We start from the raw sequence: 27,974 nt of genomic DNA, 5'->3' as shown, positions 1-27,974 counted from the left end.
GGACTCCAGACATTTGAGTCACAGCATTAACTGTGATCATAAAGACACTTCAAGAACATGTTCAATGAATAAGAAACCAAAAGTGAATTGAACATCCGTTTAATTTTGAGCAATAGCAATTATATTTTTAGTTCTGGACATGTTTTACATTTACATGTAGTATGCAATACACGGAGCAATATGTTGAAACTATTAATGATTAAATCGAGGCAAAAACTCTTTAAATCACCAGTAATGCTAATCGTTGGTTCTTTTTTGCCAAGAAACAAAACTATTTCCCAAAAAATAATGGGGTTTTCACGTCAACAAAAGAACCGATAAACAATCCTCGAAAGCAGTTGAACACAGCACTTGGAAAAAAGGAAAATGGTTGAAGTAAAGTCAAATATGAAACTGTTGAAACCGAGAAATAACAGATGAACATGCATGCGGTTTCAAATGCCAGATATAATGTCTTCATGAAGCATTGAGATATTGTCGGTGTGTGGTTACTAAGACACACTGTGTGTGTTGGTTGGCTCATGCGGTCGCAATAGTTGATAAGAACGGGTAAATAATCCAAAGCCAACTGTTGGGTGATGGAAGGAGAGGAAGTGTTTTTCTGTTGTGATGAGTAATTACTAAGACTATAAAATAAATGTAAGCATACAAAAAACATATATGACACATTTATCACATGGACATATTAGCTTCGCAAATTATTACTGTTGTTGCTTAAGCTCTTCATAGGTTAAAAGGATCTACAGGCTTGGCCTAGTATCTGTTTTCGGTTTATGAGCGAAAGGTTTGCATGGTCAGCCAACCAAATTCATGCTTAGCCAATCAAACTCCAGATTCATTTGCATTTATACCTGGTTATGCGTACACACCCTGTCAGACGGAGCGTTGTCGCGGCAGTGTGCGGTACAGACGCAACTTGTAACAATGTTGCGATTCATAGAGGTGGCGCTGCTCCTGGTGGCCCTTGGGAGAGTTGACGGTATGTTGCATTTTGTCCATTCTGTGTGTATAAAGTTCCGGTTGCCTTTCACCTTTCTGAACCCTTCACCAACCGGCTGTGGAAGCCTTTATTGCAAAAACTGCTTTTAGGACGTTCCTGAAGTCTGAAGTCACAGAAAGCTGAGTCTAGGTCATAAAATATTTCACGTTAACTTATTTGCCGTCTGATACTAAAATAGGTGGCGAAATAGCTTTGTGCTTATAGCATTCTCTCTTCACGATTGAACTCGGGTTTGACTTCCTTAATGGGGCCCCTTGTTAGTCAGGTGCACCATTGGTATGTGTACGTTGCCCCGATATGCGACATAATAGTGCCGTCTGTCAAACAGATTAGCTCGTCACACAACGCAAGGAAGTCATGCGTGCCCGGTAACGCCATATGTTGGGTACAGTGTGGCGCAAGAGCGCTGGGGTCGCCTCGCGGTTAAGGCGTTCGTTCGTCGCCCCGAAGACCCAAGTACGATTTCCCACATGGGTAGAAGCCCATTTCTTGTGGTCCCTACCAAAAGTTATCGGTTGTAACATTTATTTACAACCTATATTTGTTTTAAAGAACAACACTGTAGTTTAATTATACCCGTGTGATGATCACTTCCTCTTACAATGAATTCAACAGTAGAATCAGTCGAAAGAAGTAATTAAGCCCACAAAGGCATTAATTGTGTGTTAATTCTCTTTCAGGGATAATCTACTAGTTATTTTACTGCTCTTGGTCTGCAGTGTTTTTACAATCTAATTGTGTCCATTATAAATTTATTACTTTCAAGTCACGGTATGTTACAGCTGTTTAGATGTTTTTGGTTTGGATTAACCTGCTGTGTGGGTACGTTGGAATGAAAATGTTATTTTGTTGTTTGACTGACATCCCAGTTATCAAAAATCAGTTCACACCACAATGTACAAAGCTGAATCAAGGCTGCTAACTTAGGGGATGGCATACTCACTGAAACGTGTGATGATCATGTCTACTTCCTTGAATTTCACGACCCGTGAAGGTCCCAGGGAAGAATGGGCCTTCAGCAACCCATGCTTGCCATAAAAAGTGACTCAGCTTGTCGTAAGAGGCGACTAACGGGATCGGGTGGTCAGTCTCGCTGACTTGGTTGACACATGTCATCGGTTCTCTGGTCCAGACTCGATTATTTACAGACCGCCGCCATATAGTTGGAATATTGCTGAGTGCGACTCACTCTAAAGCAATTTCTTTAGTTTCTATATTTCGTTCACGATACAGATAAGACATACATCGCAAGCTATCGGATACTGTTGACAGTACTAAACGACCACACGCGGCGATATCAGATAGTTTGTTTCGGAAGGACCTGGACTAATAAATCTCATTAGAGGATCTAAAGACGCAAACTACTTTCTGTTTAGGATCATCAACTACCATGACACAATCCCCGGACTTAACACCTGTGGATGTATCAACACTTTCCACACCTGTGACTGATGAACAAGAAAACGACGAAGGTATAAGTATATCCGTATCTCCATTGAGTGAGTGAGTGAGTGAGTGAGTTAGATTAACACCGCCTTGAACAGTAAGTCACTTACATCATCTTGCAGTTTGATGTGGAATGTTTTATGCTTGTCAAAACTAAATTGGTGCTATCATTCAGTTCTCTTGGATAAGTGTCAAGTGTCACATAGGTGAGCAAAAGTTCGGTGCTTCGATCACATGGAAGTGTCATATCCATACCTAGAGACTTTAAATGATGGTAACTGATGGGTCCCTTGCTCGCTCTCTCTCTCTCAAAGCTCTGCGGTGATGATGTTATCAATAGTTGTTTGTCAGATCGCTTATTTGAGGCAGCCTTGATTTCGGCACTGAGTGAAATACCAGTGAATTTAAACAATCTATTTACAAAAGAAATCATAATGGAGTGATTATCATATTTTGTCAGTTCATGTAATTCCTTTAGATTGTAATCACATTAGCACATATCTGGTTTGTGGTAACATTACATTGGTGTATGTCAACCTCAGGCACACATGGATGCTCTCTCGTCTGATACGTTGACCTTCTCAGACGTAAGAAGCACTTTGTACCTTTGTCATAACAAATGATGTTAATTTTTCCAGGTGTCAGCTACCTGTTGGCAAACATTGATGGAGTTGGATCAGTAGCAAGGGAAAGCGGGGGATTATTCCTGGTTGATTATCCACAGCTGGGATATAACGTCACAGGGACTGTGGGGGCATACAGCAGGAATTATACTTATATAGGTACGTCTGTAATGGTGACGGTGGGTGTGGAATCCAAGGCTGTCGTAATCCATGTCTTCGGTGAGGACATCAGTATTTACGGATACAATACACATAGTGCGTTTTATCCCCTCCCGATCTCGGCCCTCGGTTCCAGGTATGTAGTGTCCACCTGCCTGGGTTACACAGACCACGTGGTGTTAGTGATTGCCAACTACAACCAGAAGACGGACGTGGACATAACAATGATGCTGGAGGGGAACGTCACAAACGACAACGTGACATACAACGACGGAGACACGATTCATGTGAGTCTTGATGGGTATCAGACCTTCACGTTGAAGAGTGCCTATGACCTGACTGGAACTGTTATCAACACAACACGTGTTGTAGCTGTCTTCAGTGGAGCAATGGCAAGAGGTATTGTCAGATCTGTTGCACAACTATTACCTGTACAACATCACGGAACAGAGTTTGTTCTGTCTACACGTGATTATCCATATTACTGGAACGCTCCGTACCAGCTACAACTTGTTAGTGACCAGACCGACACTGAAATCATGGTGAACAATGGATCTACATTCTCTCTTGATGACAACCGCGTATATCGCCAAAATCTTGTGTATAACGACACATTGTATTTTAACACCTCACGATCTGCCTTGGCAACCTTGTGTAGAAAAGACACAGGCAACCTTGCCCATGGGTTTGTTGTTATAACGTCAGTTAAATATTTCCTGAACACTTCACATGTTATTTATGGCCACTGTATAAACATACTGACTAAACAACACGTAACTGATATTGAAGTATTTAGAAGTGATATGACCCCTGCTACAGTGGACTGGGTGGACATCTCTGGCAGTGATTACAAAACGGGAACAACTTGTTTATACGACAGTTGCTTTGTCCGCTCTTCCAACGAGTTCGCTCTGTATGCGTTTTACTACGACATCACTAATGGAGGCTACCATTTCCCAGCTGATCAGTCAACCACACGTTCTGCTACAGCGGGTAAGTTACAGTCTGATTTTGAAGAAAAAAACTAAGATTGAAATTGAAACAGGTGGTAAACGTACGTTATTTTCAGTGTGGAATTGACCAATCTGCAGATTTATGTATGTACTAAATTGGATAAAACCTGTTAGATGTTTCAGTGTGACAAATGTGTAAATAGGTGTACGAACGGACACGAACGGTTTGATTGCCACCGTTATCAGGAACTTTAAGAATTGAAGTGTGGGGGGAGATTAAATCAAGTACATGTTGCCATTATTGAATTTGGTATATTGACCAGTTTCTCCGGGTTTTTTTTTTCATGTGTTCAATATTCAAAGTGCGATCACATTGTGTATTGGATATTTACCATGTTTTTTTCTATCGTTTTGAATATTTACATGTTATTAACATCATGAGTGAAGTGTTTGTGTGTGAAGTGATGGAAGAGGACGCGTGCAATAATCGAGTAGTTATGTTATCTTTCACCTGTTGTACACTTACTCTAACGTTTGTCAATTCTATATCCGCCTTTTCTATCACGAATATTTCACCAGCTTATCTACGCCATGCCTCTTCAATTGTTCTCTACAGGCTATACATTATCACTGAACTGTATAAATGCTAATCCACATATAACAACAAATATGTTCTCTATACAGGGGCAGTCTTTGACCGCATATAGAATTACTCTATCCATACCTGTCAACTGGATGGCCAGTGAAACCTTTATAGACAAGTAGTTTTGCAAGAATTGTTATATTTCATACAACGATTACATGTATATAACGGTCACCCTGTATATTTAAACGATTGAAGACGCTATTAGCTTCATGTGATTACCATTCTCAGCTGTGGATCTCTCTGCTTCAAGCTTTGTTTATACTTTCACTTTTATTATCATTCATAAATATTCATTCTATGTTGAAATCACATAGCAAGTTTGCCTTTCGATTTTGCTTTGCTGTCCTATATTTTACTAAACAATGTTAGTATTACAGTGGGATAACTATTATATTCGTATATAGCGGAAAATTCTGTTTGATAACTAATAATTTATCGGAAATTGGTACATTGCTTCTATTGAATTTCATTTACTTCTCTCCGGAGTCTCCCTCTGAAACATGGTGTACAGGTGTTGTTGCAAAGGTAAGATGAGTTGTTACACCTATACCACATCCTATATAAGCAGAACGTATAGCTCTCATCGCCATGATTTTTCGGGTTGACTCCTAAGGAGTCAGACGGATGTGCTTCGCCTTGACAGGGGTTCAGACTAACGGGGTTCAGATTGACGAGATTTCGGATAATGGGGTGAAAACTGATCCAGGCAAACGGTTCTTGGTATTGCTTTGAAGAAAGATGACATATTTAGCGATGATTGTGGTTTCTAAATCTATTACTTAGGAAATATCTGTAGGTATTGAAACTGAAATTTCAGAGAGTCCAATATCTCGCATTATCTAAATTGTCAATCTGTGTTATCGAGACGACTAGTTTCTGTCTATGTCCGGTAAGCAGATAATCTAAGTGTAGCGAGTTATTCTCAAAGGCCAGATGTAAATATATGTCTGAGTATATTTGTAACCCATGGTAGCGCTCATATTATAACAAAGAGTTGTCAGATTCGTTTACCATTCCTTTCTCGCCTGTCATATTTTAAAATTATATGAAACATTGTGTTTAACCAACGTATTCACTTTACATTGCCCTATTATCTGTTCGCCCAAATCCCTTTCTTAAAACGTAGTAAATTCTATATGTTGACATTGTATATTTTGTTTATGTTCTAGGTTTTCCAAGACACGTGGGCTTGAAGATTTGAAAAGGCTGTAACTTTGAAACTTATGATGTACATTCAACGCCGTGAAACCCTACTTCAAAATATGTTTGTTTAACCGTTGATTGTTTGCTTAAAGTGTGCAACAATGAATCATTTCTATGTGTTTGTTTATTGTTTAGCGCCACACTCATGCCTGGACCAGATACTCCAGAGATTGTAGTCACGATCATCGATCGGATGACATGGGTCAACCAAGTTGGCGAGCCTTGATTTCTCAAGACTTTAACTCTGATCATTTAGGAATATAGGGCTACCGGTGTATAGAGGGCTCCGGCCTTTTCCCGATTACCCACAGTGCACTCCCAGTCGCCATTTGGGTAGGCGCCATAATGTCATACGTCAACAAACATAATGTGATATGGGTTTTTTTGTTGTTGTTTTTTCAAATAAGGTATCACATGGAAATAGTTAAAGGTCCATAATCTAACAATTATAATCTCAACAATTTGAGTGACTGTTTTCAAGCGGTGATAGATGGTCAAGCTGATTTTGTAACATTATTTAAGATTTTGAATTTTATCACTGCAACAAAATAATGTAGGTACAAGCTGGTGTTTATTATATTTCAGGTGCACGAAACAAGTATGATGAAAAAGACCCAGACTGGATTCCAAACAAGAATCTTGGATATGATGCAAAATATCCAACCAAGTCAGCGATCCGTCATGAGAGGTTACAAAACCGAAAACAGACAATTAAGAGGAATGAAGCTGCAATGTCTCTGTTGGAACTAAGCGCCTCGATTTCTGAACCTACATGTGCAGATGAAGTTAATGTTGACAGCACAGAAGCAACCGAGACTGAGTTAACAGATGCAGAGAAGCTTGAAATTGCAAATGAAAGAATTTCCGAGTTGGAAATAGAGAATGCAAGATTGCAAGAGCAGAACAAGTGTTTGCAGAATATGGTACATAAAATGAAAGCCAATTTACATGAGGATTTTGAAAATGACAATGATAAAGTGAAATATTACAAAGGTCTACCAACTTTTACACTTCTCATGGCAGTGTTTAGCCTTCTAGCACCTCATATGCATGAACATAGAAATTGCTCACTGAACAAATTCCAGAAAATAATTCTGACACTCATGAGACTGCGATTTAATTTACCAATTACAGATCTGAGCTGTCGTTTTGGTGTTTCTCGAACCACAGTGTCGAAGGTTTTCTTAGGTACATTAAACTTGATGCACGATATCATGGGAACTCTAGTACGTTGGCCAGACAGGGATGAACTTTATGAGGCAATGCCGATGGTTTTTCGAAAATACTTTGGAAAGCAGGTTACCTGCATTATTGACTGCTTTGAAATTTTTATTGATCGCCCCTCAAATCTGACAGCAAGAGCACAAACTTGATCCAGCTACAAACACCATAATACTGCCAAATACTTCATTGGAATTACCCCCCAAGGGTCTGTGAGTTATATTTCCAAAGGGTGGGGTGGAAGAACTAGTGACAAGTTTTTTAACTGCCCACTCAAACTATCTCAGCCTTGGTGACATTATTCTAGCTGACAGAGGATTTTATATTACAGAATTATCTGCACTTGTTGGTGCTGGAGTGAAATATCCTACATTCACGAAGGGAAAACAGCAAATGAGTGGACCAGATGTAGAAGGAACAAGGAAAATAGCCAATGTTCGCATACATCTTGAAAGGGATATTGTAACAGTCAGGCAAAAGTTCATGATCCTTGGTGCCACCATTCCACTTGACTATCTAATTTCTAAACCGGAAGAAGAATGTGTCACACTGGACAAGATCGTCACAGTGTGTTGTTCACTGACTAATTTGTGTCCCTCTGTTGTACCATTTGACTGATTACCAACGAATGAAATAATATATTAATGAGCTTTGTTCTTTCAGGATAGGGGTGCAATGATTTTTCAAACTACTTTGGTTTTTGTATTTCATGTAAACTATGGGAAATCTCTTCGAGACAAATCAAGGAGAAAAAGGCTATTTCAATGGTTTAGTTACAGCTGTTGTTTCCCATCATTGGCTCAGTAGTCACCCATATTTTAAGATCATAATAATTCCCTATGCAGTAAACATGTTTCGCCTCCCCAAGGCTCATCAGTGCAGCTTGGATTTCTCATCAATAAAGACTGAGAAAACTGCAGACATGTTTTAGTTGTTCTGATATTTTTGTTTTTTGTTGTTTTTCTTTTCAGTTTCATATATTTTCCTCATTTGCCATTCAGTGTCACTCTCTATGAACAAAGCTGTGTACGGACTAGTCTGTATATTGCTTGCCATGATACAAAGTCAACATTGATTAGCGCTTCCCTTGAACATTGGTCAGAAATTGTTGTTTTTGACAATCAGGACAGAACCAATCACCCTTTGGTTCAGTTCTCAGCTTCATACATTTGAAGTGAAACCACTCAAATGGTTTATTTGGACAATTTTCTGAGTCACAAGCAATCATGCGTCCCTGTTTTGCTCCAGCGCAGATACAGTACAGTCGTAGGTCTTCTTCTGATGTATCCAGTTGAATGTCTTGTGTGGTATGAGATGAGGGGACACTTGTTTTCTTTGAGACTGTCTTCTTGGAGCGAGTGGAAGCTTCTTGGACGTAGATTTCTCTGTCGTTCTAGAAGTGCTTGGTGTAGGATCATTTGGCCTCGTGTTCAGTGAACATTCTTGCAGGATTGTCTTCTTTGGGGCTTTCTTTCTTGATTCAACAGCTGTCTGAAGTGTGCTTGAGGTGGAGTTGTTGGCTTCTGCACTGTAGTATTGTCCAACAAGTTCTGGTAAGACAACTGTAGCAAACAACCTTTCTGACTTCTCAACAATGTTCTTCCACAGTTCAGGATTGGATTCGATACACTGAACAAAGATGTCCTCTGTTGTCCACATTACGAAATCGCAATAGTCCACATCACAAATATAAATTTGGGCCTGAAGTTGAAAATAGTACGGATGGTTCCGCTTTAGTTTTAGTCCAGTGACTGTCTCTTCCAGGCATGAACCTTTCCCAGCTCTGACTTTTTCATCTTTCATGCAGAAGGAACACTCCAAACACCCTGCAACGCAGCAATCACATTCAACAAGCCCATCTGACGACGCCCCCAGGCATGGATACTTGGGATGAAGATGAAGACCACTAGTGTCGGATCTAAAATTCTGATGATCCAAGGCGACAACTTTGTTATATTCTTGACGAGCTGTCTCCTCGTGATAACATCCCCACTGTGTCGCAGCATTAGTAAACTTTGTTTCCGTAGGATAACAAATTCATCTCAGAAGACTTAATGAAGGGTCTTCACAGAGAGTCATTCAGGCTGCTTTCATTCGTGAAGCTGTTATGCGACCTGCGACGAAAACGATACCACAGTTTAGAATGCGCCTGATCTGTTGTTGCACATTCTACATTCACTGCTTCTTCCCCAGACACACTTACTTCTGTCAAAATGTAAAAGACCTTCTTTCGACATATTAACACAGTTTGTATCAAACAGTTCTGTCAACACAAGGGGGTACCGAGTATGCCGGCTTTGTGGTGTGTACAGCTTACTGTAAGTCCTGTTTACAGAGTCACAGACCGACTTCTTATCCTTGATTGAATGAAAGAAACTGTTAAGTCTTGACGTTGAGACTTTATTGGCCATCTGCTTGACAGGTGTCCTGTGTTGAATCCCTGCACCAACACCACTCTCTTGAGCTTGACTATTTATTTTATCCAGCTGCTTTTTTAGAGATTTTGATGATGTGAAATCTATGTCGTGTAGTTCAGCAAAATCCACAGATGTTTTTGATGTTGGAAGCATCCAGTAAGCTGGGGCTTGGGTGACTGTACTGACTTCCCGCAGTCTTACTGTAGCTTCTAGGTAAAACAAAACAGATGCTACCTGAGAACAGCTCTCTCCACGTCCGGCTTTGCAGTTGCAGTGAGCAGAGACAATTCTGACACAAATGATCCAGAGATACAGACTTGGTTCCGACAAGGACTGTGAAAGCATCACTCTTGCCTTCACAATTTTTCTTGACTTCTGCGCTGTACTGTACTCGTGCACAGACACTTCCCTCACCCAACCACACACAAAACGATCATACGCCTCCAAACTCTTGTAATTTTGAAAATCTTGTATGGAATAATAAGGACTTGGGTGAAATATCAAATAGTTGACGAGATCGATTAGGAAACAAGGCATGACCCGCGCTCCATTCACCTCGACCGATCTGATATGGATCCACATCTCCAATGTCCGCTATTTTCTCCAAATACCTTGCATATGCCTGCTTCTCGAGTGTATCCTTGTAATTCTGCATCGTCGTAATCAACAGTAGTCGGATGGCGTGTGAGAGAACAATGTTATGTAGAGCAGTGAAAGAACTTCTTGTAGTCCATATGTCGGGCTCGTAGGTCTCACCACAGTTCTAATTGTCTAATACTGGAATCACATGATGGCTTTCTTCCACAGCAAACTGACAAGCACTCATATACCTGAAACACTGTTGACGACGGCGTGGACCCGAACCCACTCACTCACTAAACAGACATAACAGTATGAAGCATCAAGGAAGTATACATGGTACAGGAAATTTGCATAATTTCGATGGAAGCTGAACGGCTCGTACGAACTGGGAATCGAAACCAAACTTGTTGAGTCAAATGTTGCACAAATAAATCAACCGTGGTGCGGTTAACTGTTTTTGTGTCAGCGATATTCATAATATGACAATGTTCCAAATGTACCTCTGTGAACCTGCTGACATTCCGTAAGGGGTAGTGATGTGTTTTATGTTTTGACTTGAACTAGATTTGGACAGAAAGATCTGGAAAGTGATCTGGATCTGGATCTCATCTGCCTCAGTAATGTGGAATTAAGGGGAGTCAGCTCTTGTCTGTCATCTCACATATCATGTCAAGTTACAGAGACCAGTATTATGTGTGATGATCATTATACTTTGGATGACTGTTGCTGAGAGTGAGTGAGTGAGTGAAAATTTAAAGTCAACTAGCACATCACCGTTATACATGTAAAACTAGTTTGAAAATTCATAAATAAAATTTGAAAATTTGGAAAATCTTATTCAACTATAAAAGACAATACAATATGAAAACAGACTACAGACTCCCAACAACTGGAGATAGATCACCGTGGGGTATATTTGCCTCTTGCATGAACCCTAATGGGATATTTACCACCCCTTCAGCCATTAGCAATATTAGACAATCTTGACATAAATTAAAGTCACGTGTATACTGTGGTCTAAGAAATGATACAACATATGTCATATTTGGGATTTCACGTTCTTAGTAAAGTACAAATTCTAGTACCTTTTTCCGGTTGAGTCCCATCCGGGATTCGAACCCGCACCCTCAGAGTCAGGCACCTAATCGCCAGCACACAAAGTCAGCCGCCTAGCCCGCTCAGCCACCGCGACTTCCACAAAAATGAAAGTCGGACAACTGGTAGTCTAGACTGTGTACTTTGTGTACCCCTCTGATGAGTGTAAATTGGCACGGCTCCCACGGCCGAAAGCTATGATTACACGATGCCATTTAGAAAGTGGTCAAATGCAACATATGTCATATTTGGGATTTCACTTTCTTAGTAAAGTACAAATTCTAGTACTTTTTTCGGTTGAGTCCCATCTGGGATTCGAACCCGCACCCTCAGAGTCAGGCACCTAATCGCCAGCTGAGCGGGCTAGGCGGCTGACTTTGTGTGCTGGCGATTAGGTGCCTTACTCTGAGGGTGCGGGTTCGAATCCCGGATGGGACTCAACCGAAAAAAGTACTAGAATTTGTACTTTCCTAAGAAAGTGAAATCCCAAATATGACATATGTTGCATTTGACCACTTTCTAAATGGCATCGTGTAATCATAAGAAATGATACGTTTCCATCTATTTTGAAAGTTTTGGGACTTACGTATTCCCATCCTCTCAGGACAGACCTTTGCCGTATGTTGGATACCTTGTCCTCTTACGGACTGATTCCCAGACGTTTTAGATTCAACAGGGGACACAACACAATGCCTAAGTAAGTTAATTATACTTACATGCTTAAAACTCCTCTTACCCTGACCGACTTCTGTAATACTGTTAGCACTACACAGAGAAGGCCACAATTCAGCAACTACATGCAGATTTTACTCGCATATGTATACTGACGCCTCCAGGGATTCGACCATGACCCGAACTGCTGGAGCTTTCTGGATCCCTGATTACATTGTCTCCGATGTGTTCAGGCTTCATGATGTTACGAGTGTGCATTTTCTGTACATTTTTGTTATTAATTCAGTAATAATTATTATTGGGTCACAACATTTCGAGTTTTGAATATTAATTATGATGAGTCACATTTCGTTTTAATAGCTGGTCAACACTTTTAGTATCCTGGTTCTCCGGAATTCATCTGCTCCTAGTTTTCTATGTGTCTACTTCCTGGAGACTTGTTCTAGGGCATTCTACAGTATTAATGATGTTCGTTTGTGCTCTAACTTTCGGGAAATGGCTATATAGTCTGGTTCATAATTATTGAGAATTTTTCTTCTTACTTTCAGCTATCCTAACACCTCAACTGATTCACTGATACTTAAAACTAAGTAATGGTATAAGGGAGGTAACTCATCTTGGCCTACTGAGCATAGTACAATTAGAGTTACCTCCCCTGAATTTGTAGCAGACGTCATCTTCCTCAGCACTGTCAACAATGTCTGCTGAAGATAAAAGAAGGTTGATTTTTGTGTTGTGTAATCAAGGAATTGATGATGTAAATACATTGGCAGAGAGAACAAGAACTCCTCTTTCTACTGTGTATAGGATTAGGAAGACTTTTAAAGAGGGAAAGGATTTTGGGCACCAGAAAGGAGCAGGGAGACCCAGAAAATTGGACTTCTCAGATCTCGTCCGGCTGGGAATATTAGCGTCTAAAAAGCAAAGGGCAAGCATCTCCAACATCAGGTATGAAATGATAGAAAGGGGATCAACAGTTGTATCAAAATCTACAGTTAGAAGAAATTTGATTGATCTTGGATGGGAGACAAAGACTGGAATTCCTTCTCCTCTCATGAAACAAGAACATAAAGACAGGCGTGTTGAGTGGTGTTTGGCACATGAAAACTTTGACTGGGAAAATGTGATTTTTACTGATGAAAGCTCCATATGGGTATATCCCAATAATGTGAAAATATGGACAAAGTCTGCGTCAGCACCGTTGTATCGACGACCTAAATACAGCCCAAAGTTTCATGTATGGGGAGGGATATCCTTATTAGGAACGACCCCGCTGTGTGTGTTTTAGGGAAATCTGACAAGTCAACGCTACACTAACATATTAGATAATTTTCTCCTTCCAAGTGCACATGTGTTTTATGGAAATGACTGGATTTTGCAGCAAGATAATGATCCTAAACACACCGCAAAACATGCCAAACAGTGGTTTCAGGAGAAAAATGTGACTGCATTACCATTTCCTGCATATAGTCCTGACTTAAATCCCATTAAGAACATTTGGGGGATGATGAAGGAATGTGTGAATCAAAAGGGGTTGACAAAAATTGAAGACATGAAGAGAGAAGTGGTCCGATACTGGGACAGCATAACTCACGAGACACTAACCTTTCTGATAGGAAGTATGCCTACCCGTCTTAGACTGTGCCGTGAAGCTCAAGGAGACTTGATGAAATATTAAATTGTTACCTACACAACATGAAAAGGTCAGTTCACTTTCACAATACATTCAATTTTATCTGATTTGTTCTCGTTTAATAATATGAAATGCTTTAGCTATTCTCAATAATTTTGAACCATACTGTATATATATATATATATATATAAAGGCTGGTTGCCGTTTGGAGGAGGACACTCACATTCGTTCATATTTGCTGGAGTTACATCTCTGCCATGCTTGATCATCAAAACCCGTCAACGCCTGACCTACATTATCTGCTGTCGCATCGCTTGCTGTGTTGACATTCTGCCATAGTTGATTCTCTCTCACACCAAGACCAAGACGTGAGTTTGCTATATTGTATTTTGTTACCCATTGACTTAGATTTTGTCTCTCTTGAATTGTACCTGAAATCTGCATTGTTATATTGACTTATGACTTTGTATACCTTGCTCTCGTTGCATAATAATAATATATGAATATTTTAAACTTGTCTTTGTTCTGTTTTACTGGTTTACAAGGGGATTTCTTAAATTGTTGTCACGGTAAATTCTTAACCGTAACAAATTGGGGGCTCGTCCGGGATTGAATTCATTTGACATTTGAGACCATTTGTGAAATATATTCCAAATTTCTGCAATTTTGCAACAAGTTAATTTTTGAACCAGCAAAATGGTATTTGAACTTGAGAAGTTTGTATTGCCCCCTGACTCTGAGACAATTAGTCTCACATCTCAAACTTGATGCTAAACCTGCAATGAGGAAATTTCAGATTTCGAAAATTGTGTTGAATCATTATATTGATGAGGGAGTTTTTGAAGATGATGTTTTGGAAATGGTGCCAGAGGAATATTCAGACCAGTTGGAAATGAAAAAAATAGAATTGTAAAGGTGGGAAATGGAAAAAGATATGGAAATGAAAAAGTTTGAGATGGAGATGGAAAGAGAAAGGGAAAGAGACAAAAAGGAATTAGAATTGAAGAAATTGGAAATTGACAAAGAAATTGCTCTGACAAAACTTGAAAACCCTTCTCAGACCTCAGATTCTTCCACTTTTGACATTGCAAGGCATGCCAGGCTTGTACCCACTTTTAATGAGAAAGAAGTAGACAAATATTTTCTACATTTTGAGAAAGTTGCTGAAAATCTCAAGTGGCCTAGGGAGTCATGGACTATGTTATTGCAAACTGTTTTGAAGGGTAAAGCTCAGGATGCTTATTCAGCCTTGTCAGTACAGCAAAGCTCAGATTATGATCTTGTGAAGAGTACACTTTTGAAAGATTATGAGTTAGTGTCTGAGGCTTATCGTCAGAAATTAAGAAATGCTCACAAAAGGGACAATGAGATTTTTGTAGAGTTTGCTAGAGAAAAGGAAACATTGTTTGATAGGTGGTGTGGGTCTAAGGAGGTCACATATTTTGATGGTTTGAGACAATTAGTGTTGATGGAATATTTCAAGCAGAGTGTTCATGCTGACCTTAAGACCTATTTGGATGAACAAAATGACTTTTGGATGACTTACACAAGGCAGCAATGTCGGCAGATGATTACTGTTTGACTCACAAGAGTTCTTTTAAGTCTCCAGGTAATATAAAGTGTTTTGGCTTTTCCCCGGTTAAGACTTCAGGACATGCAGGTTACAGTGGTGTCAGAACAGGTTCAAATTCTAGTGGCAAGCAGTCACATACTATTCAGTCTAAGCCTAAGACTACCAGTGGTTCTGATCCTGTTTGTGCGTATTGAAAGAGGCCAGGTCATTTGATGTCTTCATGTTATAAACTACAGTTTAAAAATCAAGCTACAGGTTCCCCAAATGCTTTTGTGCCCATCGCAGCTTAGCCTTTCTTTCCAGGTGGTTCTGAGGAGAGTTTTGTCTGTGAGAGTAAGTCTCCAGATTCTGTAGTTCGGAAGGAGTTTTTGCCCTTTGCGTATAAGGGTTCTGTGTCACTTATGGGAGATAATTCTACCCGACGGCCCGTTATTGTCTTGAGGGATACTGGAGCTCTTCAATCTCTGATTTTGAAGGATATCTTGCCTTTTTCTGATGAGTCTTCAGCTAACACAGATGTTTTGCTTCAGGGTATAGGTGGCAATTCTTCTGCTCCTCTCCATTTTGTGAATTTGACCTCAGATCTGATTTCAAGTGAGGTGAAAGTTGGTGTTCTTGACACTCTCCCACTTCTGGGTGTCGATTTGTTCATCGTTAATGATCTTATGGGGGTTAAAGTTGGGCCTGATCCAACTGTCACTGTTTCGCCGGAGAGTTCAGTTAGTACTGAAAATTTGGAGGATGAATTTCCAGGTATTCTTTCTTCTTGTGCAGTGACTCATTCAATGTCGAAAGGCATTTCTTCCAAGACTTCTTTGCAGAATGATACCATTTAGGATTTGTCAGGTACATTCATGGATCATTCTTTTTGTGAGGAGGAGATGACAACTTATCTTCAAAGAGTATTAGCTCTTCAGAACTTCTTGATAAGTCAGATAGTTTGTCAGGTGGTGATCACATTCTTTCCAGAGAGCAGCTTATTAGTGCACAGGGTGAGGATGTAGAAGTGCAGAAGTTGGCTAGTAAGGCTGTTTCTTTTGGGGAGGTTGGTAAGGTTCCAGTTTGTTATTACTACCAGGATGGTGTTCTGATGAGGAAATATAGATCGCCGGATGTTCCTGCAGAGGATGAATGGAAATTGTACCATCAAATTGTGGTACCGAAAGTATTTCGAAAACATGTACTTTCATGGGCACATGAAAGTCCCATGGCAGGTCATTTGGGTGTAAACAAAACTTGTGAGAAAATTTTAGCACATTTCTTTTGGCCCTCTCTGAGACAAGATGTGCCTGAATTTTGTAAAACCTGTCATGCATGCCAAATTGTTGGAAAGCCAAACCAGAAAATTCCTTCCACTCCCTTAAAACCCATACCGGCTTTTGAGGAACCTTTCAGAAGAGTTATTATTGATTGTGTTGGTCCACTACCTAAGACTAAGTCAGTATTTACTCACAATCGTGTGTGCTTCTACCAGATTTCCTGAAGCAATTCCGCTTCGTAGGATTGTTGCTCCAAGGCTTTTATCAAGTTTTTCACCTCAGTTGGTTTGCCAGATGTTGTTCAGTCTGATCAGGGCTCAAATCTTCTGTCTAAGGTGTTCCAACAAGCTATGTACCAGTTAGGTATTAAGCAAGTTAAATCTAGTGCTTATCATCCAGATTCACAGGAGATTAGAGAGATTTCATCAAACTTTGAAGAATATGATCAAAACTTATTGTTTTGAGACAGAGAAAGATTGGGATGAGGGTATGCATTTGTTGTTGTTTGCTGTCATAGAGTCAGTTCAGGAAAGTTTAGGGTTATTCCCCTTTGAACTTGTATGTGGTCACAGTGTGCGTGGGCCACTAAAACACTTAAAAGAACAATGACACTGGCAGACCTGAGATCAATCTCTTAGAAAATGTGTGTACATTTAGGGACAGACTATCAAAAGCAAGTGAGTTGGCCAGAAGAAACTTGAAAGTTTCACAAGAAAAAATGAAGCTAAACTATGACCAAAAGTCAAAAGAGAGAAATTTTTACTTGTGGTGAGAAAGTGTTAGTTTTGCTTCCCATACCTTGTCAGCCACTGAGAGCATGATATCAAGGTCCATATGTTGTTGACAAAAAGGTTAGCGACACAGTCTATGTTGTCCTGACACCTGGTCGTCGTAAGAAAAAAAGAGATTGTGTCATGTCAACATGATAAAGAAATATCATGACAGGTTAGAAACCAAACATGTCAATTGTATTGCCACACTCTCCCCAGTTACTGATTGTACTGAAATGTGAAAATGTTGACAACATTGGTGATTGTGTTAGCAATGTGAAGTTTGATGATCTTAGTGATAATGTTTCACCAAAATTGAGAAATTAGCGATGTGTTAGCTCACCTTGATGAGAAACTATCACATTTATCCCCTGAACAGAAAGTTCCAATGTCAGATTTGATATATGACTTCTCTCACTTATTTCCTGATGTGCCTGGTCGAACTGATGTTGTTAGCCATGATATAGATGTAGGTTATGCTGTGCCTGTAAAACAACACCCTTACCGGATGAATCCAATGAAACGTGAAATTCTGCGGAAAGAGGTGCAATACATGCTGGACAATGTCATTATTGAGCCCAGTGACAGTCCGTGGAGTTCACCATGTGTTCTTGTGCCGAAGGGTGGAGGTGGCTGGCGCTGCTGTGCTGACATGAAAGCTGTCAATGCACTCTCACGAACTGATTCGTATCCTATTCCGAAAGTGGACGATTGCATTGATCGCATTAGTCAAGCTAAGTACATAAGTAAGTTTGACTTACTTAAGTGCTTCTGGCAGATTCCACGTACAGACCGTGCAAAGAAAATATTGGCATCCGTTGTCAAGCGCGACGTTTCGATGCACTCGTGACACTCCTGCTTGACAACGGTACAAGAATCTGTATCGAAACGTCGCACTCGCGCAATAAAGAATTTGTTGTCCATAACAGTTTGTCCTATTTGTACACCGCAACTTCTAAAATGCCACTCAAACAAGCTATTTATATGTATGAGGCAATTTTGTACAATGATAACATTTACAGTTCATCTGACTCGAAGGAACTGTGCGTATTGTTCACTTGTTCTATATTCGTTAACCACATCATTCCTGAGTTAATTCTTACTTCTTGTTTAGGTATTCAATATTTGTTAAACACCTAACACCTAGGTGTTCGCTTTTTGTTACCAAGCTTGTTACGAGGCGGTACTGAATGCTAAACCCATGGATGTGTAGTAATTCTGTCATGAGGCATGTCTAGATACGCGGACAAGGGCGCCAGTCTCTGGGAGAGACAGTTTGTTCAATATATTAATATTTTGCTATAAATTAACCTGATATGTGTAACCGTCGGGCAAGTCTTGTGCAAGTCTTCATGTTGCTTTCAATATACTACCTGACAGCGATCAGTGTTTTTTTTTTAAACTTAGGATTTCAGATTCAACATTATATTCTCGCTACTCGGCTTGGATGTGTAGACGAGACCTGGTGTACGGTTACTCTCAGACATGGGTTATTTCTTGACACAAAAGAATATGAGAACGCGCAGATAGGAGAGAGACAAGAGTTCGATTTATGTTAAATCTAAATAAACATAAACAATAACAGGATGTTAACAGGTTACTGACACATTGGCAGTCCGTGGCACATGTGTTTTCCCATATGCTTCAATCTCCATTGCTCCGCCCACACGTGAAATTTAGAGCGTTTAATCCCCTCCACAGGAGTAGTCCAATATTTGTTTTCGGTTTATGAGCCATATATGTAGGTTTCTTTGTTAGCCTATGAAATGCCACAGAATTGCTATATATTCATATCTGGTTAGCTGTACGCATCAGACGGAGCGTTGTCGCGTGTGCGGTACAGACGCAGCTGGTGACAATGATGCGATTCATAGAGGTGGCGCTGCTCCTGGTGGCCCTTGGAAGAGTTGACGGTATGTTGTATTTCGTCCATTCTGTATGTATAAAGTTTGAGACTGTTCCGGTTAGCTTTCACTTTTCTGAACCCTTCACCAACACTGCTGTGGAATCCTTTATTGCAATTATTACGTTTACGACGTTTCTGAAGTCACAGCAAACTGATAGCCTAGGCGATAAAACATTTCAGAGTAACTTGCTTGTCGTCTGAAACTCAAATGGGTGACGAGGTAGCTTTGTGGTTATAGCGTTCTCTCTTCACGCTTGAATTCGGGTTTGACTCCCTCAGTGGTGCCCCTTGTTAGTTACTGCTTTGTATCCGCTGCCCCGATATGCGATATAATAGTGTCGTGCGTCAAACAGATTAGCTCGTCACACAACCCTTAAGAACGACTCAAAACTAAACTCGCTCACAACATGGCGTGTGCTGAACACTCTGCCCGAGGAAGAGACACTGCGGTCTGGGCGATGTAAAGAGAACCCTCACTGATGTTAGTTACCGTTTTCCCGTTTCCACGTCACTTTATTCGTTGGTTAGAAATATTCACCAGTGATCGAACTTGTTAGACGGACTCGTACCCGAATGTTGGCTAGCCCGTACTCACTATCGACTAACCAACAGAATTCCCACTACCCTACAACCTGACTGTGCACTGAATGAAGATTTATATAACTTGTAACATTTATCGACTGTGATTATTTGTTTTAAGGAACAACAGTGTAGTTTTACTATACCCGTTTGATGAGAACTTCCTCTTACACCGAAGATAATACTTGAAATGCTAAAACAACAATATGTCACGGCAAAAGTTAACTAAAAATATCTTTCAGTTTTGTACAAATACAGGGAGATCACGTTATGGATGTCAGATTCTATAAAATCAGCGGCACGGTGCTTCGGGGCATATTCTCCTCGGTCACCAGGCCATGCGGCTTCCTGGTCCTCACATTACAGAAGTTGACATTCATACCCCTCCCCTCCTAACCCCATTCCACAGCACCACACCCCCTCCCCGTCCTATCCCCAATTCACAGCACCCCACCACTACTCCCTCCTATCCCCATTCCACAGCACTCCACCCCTCTCCCTCCTCCTCATTCCACAGCACCCCACCTCTTCTCCCTCCTCCCCATTCCACAGCACCCCACCCCATCCTATCCCCATTCCACAGCACCCCTTCCCTCCTGTCCCCATTCCACAGCACCCCACCCCTACTCCCTCCTATCCCCATTCCACAGCACCCCTCCCCTCCTATCCCCTTTCCACCCCACCCCACCCCACCCCTACTCCCTCCTACCCCATTCCACAGTACTCCAACCCTACTCCCTCCTGCCCATTCCACAGCACCCCACCCTACTCCCTCCTAATGTTTTGGGACTTATGTGCTCTCTCAAGAGGACAATAATTTTACTGTCCTTTAACCCCCCCTCGAGGATACAGTCACTACCAATCTTAGTTACCAACTCAAACTTCCAATCATCAAATGTTTATCTATTTACAAATCAGTTAACAAATCTAATTCTTTGAAATTAAATGAGAACTAACATTATTAAACAGATCCTTCACGGTTCGTGATTCAAAATAGTTATCCCTTGCGATGGAAAATTCAAACAGTCAAACAACACATGTCTGCTTGTGATTCTTTCATCACAAGGGATGCAGAACGGATGACCCTCACCTTTCAGTAGGTATTCATGAGTGTATCTGATTTGGCCAATACGACATCGTTACGTGATGACCTTCTAAAATCTGGACTGACAACCCAAGTAGGTGTGGCAAATATAGGGATTTATTTCATGTAATTTATTAATACCTTCTTCAGTGTCCCACTTCTTCTTCATATCATATCATATCACGGATATAAAATCTAAGCGTAACTTTATAACCTGAGTATGGAATAAGAAGTGGTGTCACAGATATGTTGAATGCTACCTGATTTGGCTACACATAACATGCACAGAGTCACTTTATAACCTGCTTGTGCATTACACGTGCATTTGGAATGCAAGCACATAGCCATTTCTGAACAATTATGAAAAGTGAGTGTGCAATAATAATGTACACTCTACTGCTTTTGTGTGATATATTCAATAAAAGAAGTGTCATTTTCTTAATTTGCATGAGTATGTACACTCTTCAAAAAAGACGCGGACTGGCTTTTTCAGCAGATCATTTCGAAATATTTTGACAGTAATCGTCATTAGGACAACACCTGTGTTTGTTATTCATGTCGGGGTTGCTGTTTATTGCGTGCAAGTGCATCCCGAAATTTGTTAGTAAGCGTTTGTCATAAAAGATGACAACGACACATGAAAAGTGCATGCAGAAAGGTTTTCCATGCACGTGCAATGTGTCGGAAACATTAGTAGAGACATCGGCTATAAAAGGCCAAACCAAGTTCATCATTTCATTACGAAATATATGATCTAAGGAAGATAAAAAAAATCCAAGATTGAATGTGACTGGCCGAAATATCGTCATTGAAACTACTGAAGCATTGAAGTCCTAGTCTGCCATTACAAGACACTTTAACGTCCACCTCTGTACCATATATCGATAATGGCATCGATATACCCGCTGCAATTCCACCCCAGATCGTCCCATAAGTGGAAGACCAAGAGTGACCACTCCTACTCAGGCCTGATTCCCTACGTCACCGCTTTGATACAGAAACGGACACTGCAGGACAGGTACCGGGTCCTCGAAGGATTTCCGACTAAACCATCAGAGAAAAGTGGGACGTGGAGAATATCAACCAAAACTTTACACGACTACACCGACAACGACGTGTCTAGTGGTGCAACAGCGTACAGACATGAAACTGGCAACGCGTTTCGCTTCCTCCTAAGAATAAACTGTTCACGTAAATCGACATATGCCTGGCACACAAACAGAAAGTGCTACTCATCTTCGACATCGTTCATTTTACAAACATTACAAAATCATTCTTTTCTTGGGAAATTTGAATAGCTACCAATTTCAGTTAACTAAACATAGTTAGAGCGACTAAAAATTTCCGAATGGTCATATGTTTATAATATATACATCTGAATATAAGTAAGACTTGTACACAGAATGATCATATAATTTTATTTTATATTAGAACCTTGTGACAAAGATGCATGCCAAACTTGATGATAAATATATTTACCTCTATCCATAAATTCTGATAATTGAATATTATATCAATGCACTGGGAATGGAGGAAACTAATGATTGTGTGAATGTCGCTAATACCTTCCAACTAGTGTTAACTGACATTTAATGTTTCTGGAAGAAAAGATTAGATGTTAGAACATATTATTTTGGTTGATGATTGGTTGACAGTCAGTTATTACTGTAATCAAAACAATGTCCTATTACAACGACTGGTTTGACGAAAGCTATACAGCAGGACACTTTCTACAGGTCAAATCGGACGTCACCCTCATTTGAAATTAACCTTTTGTGTGCACACAAATATAAAAAATTGATGCCCAGGGGGATAACATTGGGGTTGGATGGGGTTATTCTGTGGCGACGGCACTATATATTTACCACTAGTGTAAAATGAATTTGCTCACCTTAGTTCTAAAGCAGTTTCTGTAGTTGCTATATTTCGAAGACATACATCGCAAACCATCGGATACTGTTGAAAGTACTAAACGACCACACACGGCGATATCACATAGTTTGTTTCGGAAGGACCTGGACTAATAAATCTCATTAGAGCATCTAACGACGCAAAATACTTTCTGTTTAGGATCATCAACCACCATGACACAATCCTCGGACTTAACACCTGCGGATGCATCAACACTTTCCACACCTGTGACTGATGAACAAGAAAACGACGAAGGTATAAGTATACCCGTATCTCCATTGAGTGAGTGAGTGAGTGAGTGAGTGAGTGAGTGAGATAGATTAACACCGCCTTGAACAGTAGGTCACTTACATCAGCTGTCAGCTTGATGTGGAACGACGACCTGACAATCAAATATCCACTACGGAAGAAATAACATGTACAGTATGTTTATGCCTGTCAAAGTTAAATTGGTGCTAACGGGGTCAGTTTGGAGATAGAACAGACACGATAGGGCTAATGATCGATAGTACACTCAAGTGCATGCAGGTCGCTATGTAAGTGCAACATTCTTAAAGCCGACATAAACCGCAACCTAACTTCGAGATGAACAGATGGAAGCAGCTATAACAAACAGTTCAAAATACCTGTGATAGTCCTTTCTTTTCCTGTTTTCAGTACTATGGTATTTCAAATAGTACCCAGAACCTAATCCCCCGGCAGAAAGACTGATAAATAACATCAATGCACATGGTAACAGTCGGGTAAATCGTGATTTATAATCAAGGTACTATGTGTCACGGTACCCCTGGTCAGACTAACATAGGCACCATTGTGATAATATAAGACATGGGTGAAGGGACATGTGCGTCATTCTTGATGAACAGCAAATATGTAAGGAAAATTAAACTTTTGCAGAATTATTAAAAGCCATAGGCTATACCTGTAAAATTTGTAATCATTCCACTGGTGGTACTCAAATTAATCTCACCGGTAAAAAACAAAACACAAACAAAAGTACCCTATACAGTAACCAATTCAACCAAATTCTAAAATAGAACACTTACTGTTACTGAAACACTGTGTAGGTTAGCGATGACATAAACCTCAAAGAAACATTACTCCTAACTTAGAATTCAGTGGTATGTAAAAACAAGCCCAACGTAAAATAATACATGTCATTATCAAACCAATAAATCAAGCAGTTTGGCACAAAATCGATGTGGGAGATTTTAACGGCTACCAGTCCTTCTGGGGTGTAAACAAGAAGGAAGATAAAAATAAGCTCAAAACAACCTGGACTGAACAAATTATCCTCCTATGTATAAATAACAACGATTGTCAGCATCAAACTATGCCAGTTGTCAAGCTCGCTCGTTGAATTCACAAGTACATGAGGATCCGTTCGGTAGCAATGTTACCTCCATCAGTTTTGACAAAATTCTAAATAAAAAATCAAATCGAAATCACATATACAGGGTAAGAAGCCAACCACTAAATTACACCCCCTCAGACTACACCCTCTTTCTGTCCTCTTCGCCACGATTTCGATCTATAGCGCACGTAAAATCTTAAAATCATCATTACGTACATATGAACGCCTCAAAAGACACACAAGATACTTTGTCCGCTCAAACAACAAATTCGCTCTATATTGGTTTTTCTACGGCATTATCAATGGAGGCTTTCATTCCCCAGCTGGTCTATCAACCACACCTGCTACAGGTAAGTTGTACGATACGTTGAATGCACTTAAGCAGAAAATAAGCGTACGTTGTTTTCAGTATGGAGATGTGACTAATCTAACATTGATATGCATACTTTATATATTAACAGATATATCAAATACACTTAGCTGCAAACAGAGCCTTCATGAGTCTTCACTCCAAACGAAACATATATTTCTCATGTGTAGTTTAAAATTCAGAAGCTGAGAAACATACAAATGTGCCGATGGATGTCAGATATCAAAGGCTCCATTGCCACAATTGTCAACAACTTTTGAAGTGTAAGGGGAAATCAAGTTTGGTTTCTGCCAACACATGTGTATTGAACAGTTGGTTTCTGCAAACACATGTGTATTGAACAGTTACAATCTCTTTTTCACATGTTGAATATTCAAATTGTAATGTGTGTAATAGATATTTACGATGTTTTCTCATATGTTGGATATTTACATGTTGTTAACGTCACACTGACATTATGAGTGAGGTGTTTGTGTGTGAAGTGACGAAAGAGGGTGTGTGCATTCAACGATCGTTTACGTCGTCTTTACTTCCGTGTACACTTACTCCAACATTTGTCTCCCTTTGTCACTGACCTCTAACCACCGATTCAATTTATATCCGCCTTTTCTATTGTCAGTATCTCACTAGCTTACCTTCGCTATGCCTCTTCAATTGTTCATGGACAGTATAAACGCTAGTCCACGTGCAACAACAAATGTGTTCTCCATACAGGGGCTATCGTTGTATCCTGTGTATACCTGTCAGCTGTGTCGCGAGAAAAATGTTATGTTCTGTAAAAGATTGGATTTATATAACGGTCATCCTGTAAGTTTAAAAGATTAAAAACACTATCAGCTTTATGCGATTATCAATCTCAGGTGTGGATCTCTCTGCTTCAAGCTTTATTTATCATGGTTCATAAATGTACATTATACACTTTCATCATATATTCAAATCACATGGCCAGTTTGCCTTACGATTTTTCCTAGTTGTGCTATATTTCACCATGCAATATTCGTGTTAGAATGCTACAACTATATATTGTATCAGTATAATATATACCGAAACGCTCTTTAACAGGTTGATTGATAATAAGTTATCACATATTTGTACATTACTCCTTTTTAACTTCATTTTACTATCTTCACAATTCACTTGTGATATATACTGTACAGGTGTTGCTGCAAAGGTAAGATTTTCATGACACTTATACTCCTGCAGTCTACAGTTCTCACCACCAGGTTTTGGACTGACAAAGGAGTTCAGATTGACTGAATCCAGACAAATGGGTGTTAAGATTGCTTTGAAGCACAATTTCATTTGTATAGCGATGGTTATGGTACTAGTTTTACAATGATATCACATATAGCAACTATTCCATTGTATTTTACATAGTTTGTGTCAGCTATGTTCAATAAAATGTCTAAATCTTTTACTTTGGATATATTTATAGGTAATAAAACTCATCATTAATAAAATCAGTTTCAGAGAGTCTTCAGTCTCTATAAATATTAGGATAACGGCCAATTTCTGTTCCTGAGTAGTGAGCATATAGTCCGAGCATAGTGAGTTATTTTTTAAGTCCCCATGTAAAACATCCAAGTATATTTCCCAACTCAAAGCAGCTCTGATATTCAGATAAAGAGTTGTCAGTTACAATTCTTTCTCGTATGTCAGCTTTTAAAATGTTATGTGAAACATTGTTTTATCTATCCAATGACTTGATGTAAAATTGCACAATTATCTGTTGACAACAACTTTTTCTGGTCCTATATGTATATTATGTACATTTTGTTTATGTTGTAGGTTCTCAAAGACACAGGAGCTTGACGATGTGAAATGTTTGTAACTTTGAAATTTATGATGTACATTCTATGTGAACTTGACGCTGTAAAATCATATATATAAATATGATTGTTGAACCTCTAATGTTGACTGACCAGACAGTCCAGTGATTGTTGTCATGCCAATCGATCAGATACCCTTTTACAGGGATATGGTGTTTCTATGAACTGATGTATTAGTTGTTGTTGTTAAACATCGGTTATAAATAAGCTGAATACAAAAAATAATTGGGGAAAGCTGGACACAGGGTGCACAGCTTGTAGACATCGCTATACCAATATCATCGTGGGTTGAAGTCCCGGTTCGCCATGATCCTGTTCCATACCTTTTAGGCGTCACCAAAGTGGTCAGGACCTCATAATTACATCACATTAGAATTTGTCACACAGAAAGCTGTAACTTAAGCATTACTGACAACGACGTGACATCAGTTTTACTCGCCAATGAGAAATGTTTGTAACTAAGAAACTTATGATGTACATTCTATGTGAACTTGACGCTGCAAAACCATATATATAAATATGATTGTTGAACCTTTGATGTTGATTGTTTGCTCAAAGTGTGTAACAATAAACCATTTCTTTCTGTGTGCTTATCTGTTTAAAGTCTGGACCAGACAGTCCAGTGATTGTTGTCATGCCAAGCGATCGCAATGAGGAATATGATGACACGCCTCAACCATTACTCAACACTCTTATGATGTTTGCATGAACTTCAGATGTATCGAATGTTGTTGGAAAACATCGGTATCAAATAACTTCGATACAACAAATACTTTGGGAAGCTGGACATAGGTTCCCCAGTTTGTAGACATCGCTGTACCAGTATGTGTCCAATGGCTGATCAGGCACCAATGATCCTGTTCGTTTTGTCTGTAGGCTTCACCAAAGTGGTCAGTACCTCATAATTGCATCAGGGATTTGTCCCACAGTGAGCTGTAAGTCAAACACTACTGACAACGGCGTGACATCAGTTAAGAGCCCAATAACCATCAAATGTGGGCAATGACTCCTGCCATCGTGGTACTGTTTCTATATTATGAATATGGCATATATCTAAAAATCCAGAGTGTAAACAGTATCTGGCATAAACCTATATAGACACGGTTAAAACAGGCAGAACTATATTAACTGACCATTGAAAGATTACATAATTCCAGTCATTTCTAATACTACATGGAGTTTATAGTGTTAACGCATACTAACAATCTGCATTGTGTGCGTTCTGTCATTTCTTAACATTTCTTGCATTTGGCAACAGTCCAAAATATGAAGGTAGTTGGCACCAATGAAATCCAGGCCTTCAGTCGAGACCTCAACCACGAACGCTTGTATTTGTCATAGTCGCTCTTTGATTACCAACCAGTGTCATACCCTGGACGAGTATTACATTTCACTTGTTTGATAGTGACTATTTCATTGTGAACTTGAACCTTTTTTATCACAACCAGAAAAGGAAGTATGTGCTGGACATTAATCGACCTAGAATGTAACACCTATAGATGTCAGGACTGAACTGACCATCAGTTGTAACTAAGGACCCATCATGATTATGTGTCTTTCAAACCGTTGGCCCATGTGTAAGAAAGTATGATTATATAAACTTTTGACTTTTTTCACCATACCTCTGCAATTAGCAATCATACCTGACTTGTATTAACAAAATAAACGTCTGGAGTTGATCATTAGGCC

General features: G+C 39.7%; 1 protein-coding gene and 1 pseudogene across 1 annotated transcript; both read left to right on the top strand.

The window, feature by feature from the left end:
* The first annotated feature begins 883 nt into the window (after positions 1 to 883).
* LOC137273482 (uncharacterized) lies at positions 884 to 26,870 on the top strand. The gene is made up of 5 exons (XM_067806190.1): positions 884 to 979; positions 2,377 to 2,472; positions 3,085 to 4,221; positions 22,892 to 22,987; positions 24,410 to 26,870. Exons 1-5 carry the CDS (start codon positions 925 to 927, stop codon positions 24,643 to 24,645), a joined length of 1,620 nt encoding a protein of 539 aa, XP_067662291.1. The 5' UTR covers positions 884 to 924; the 3' UTR covers positions 24,646 to 26,870.
* LOC137274096 (uncharacterized) lies at positions 6,762 to 8,164 on the top strand (annotated as a pseudogene).
* Positions 26,871 to 27,974: the final 1,104 nt, after the last annotated feature.

The sequence above is a fragment of the Haliotis asinina genome, chromosome 2, assembly GCF_037392515.1.
Source record: "Haliotis asinina isolate JCU_RB_2024 chromosome 2, JCU_Hal_asi_v2, whole genome shotgun sequence".
NCBI lineage: Eukaryota > Metazoa > Mollusca > Gastropoda > Lepetellida > Haliotidae > Haliotis > Haliotis asinina.
Note: the sequence above shows the minus strand (reverse complement) of the source record. Positions and strands in the feature narration are given on the sequence as shown.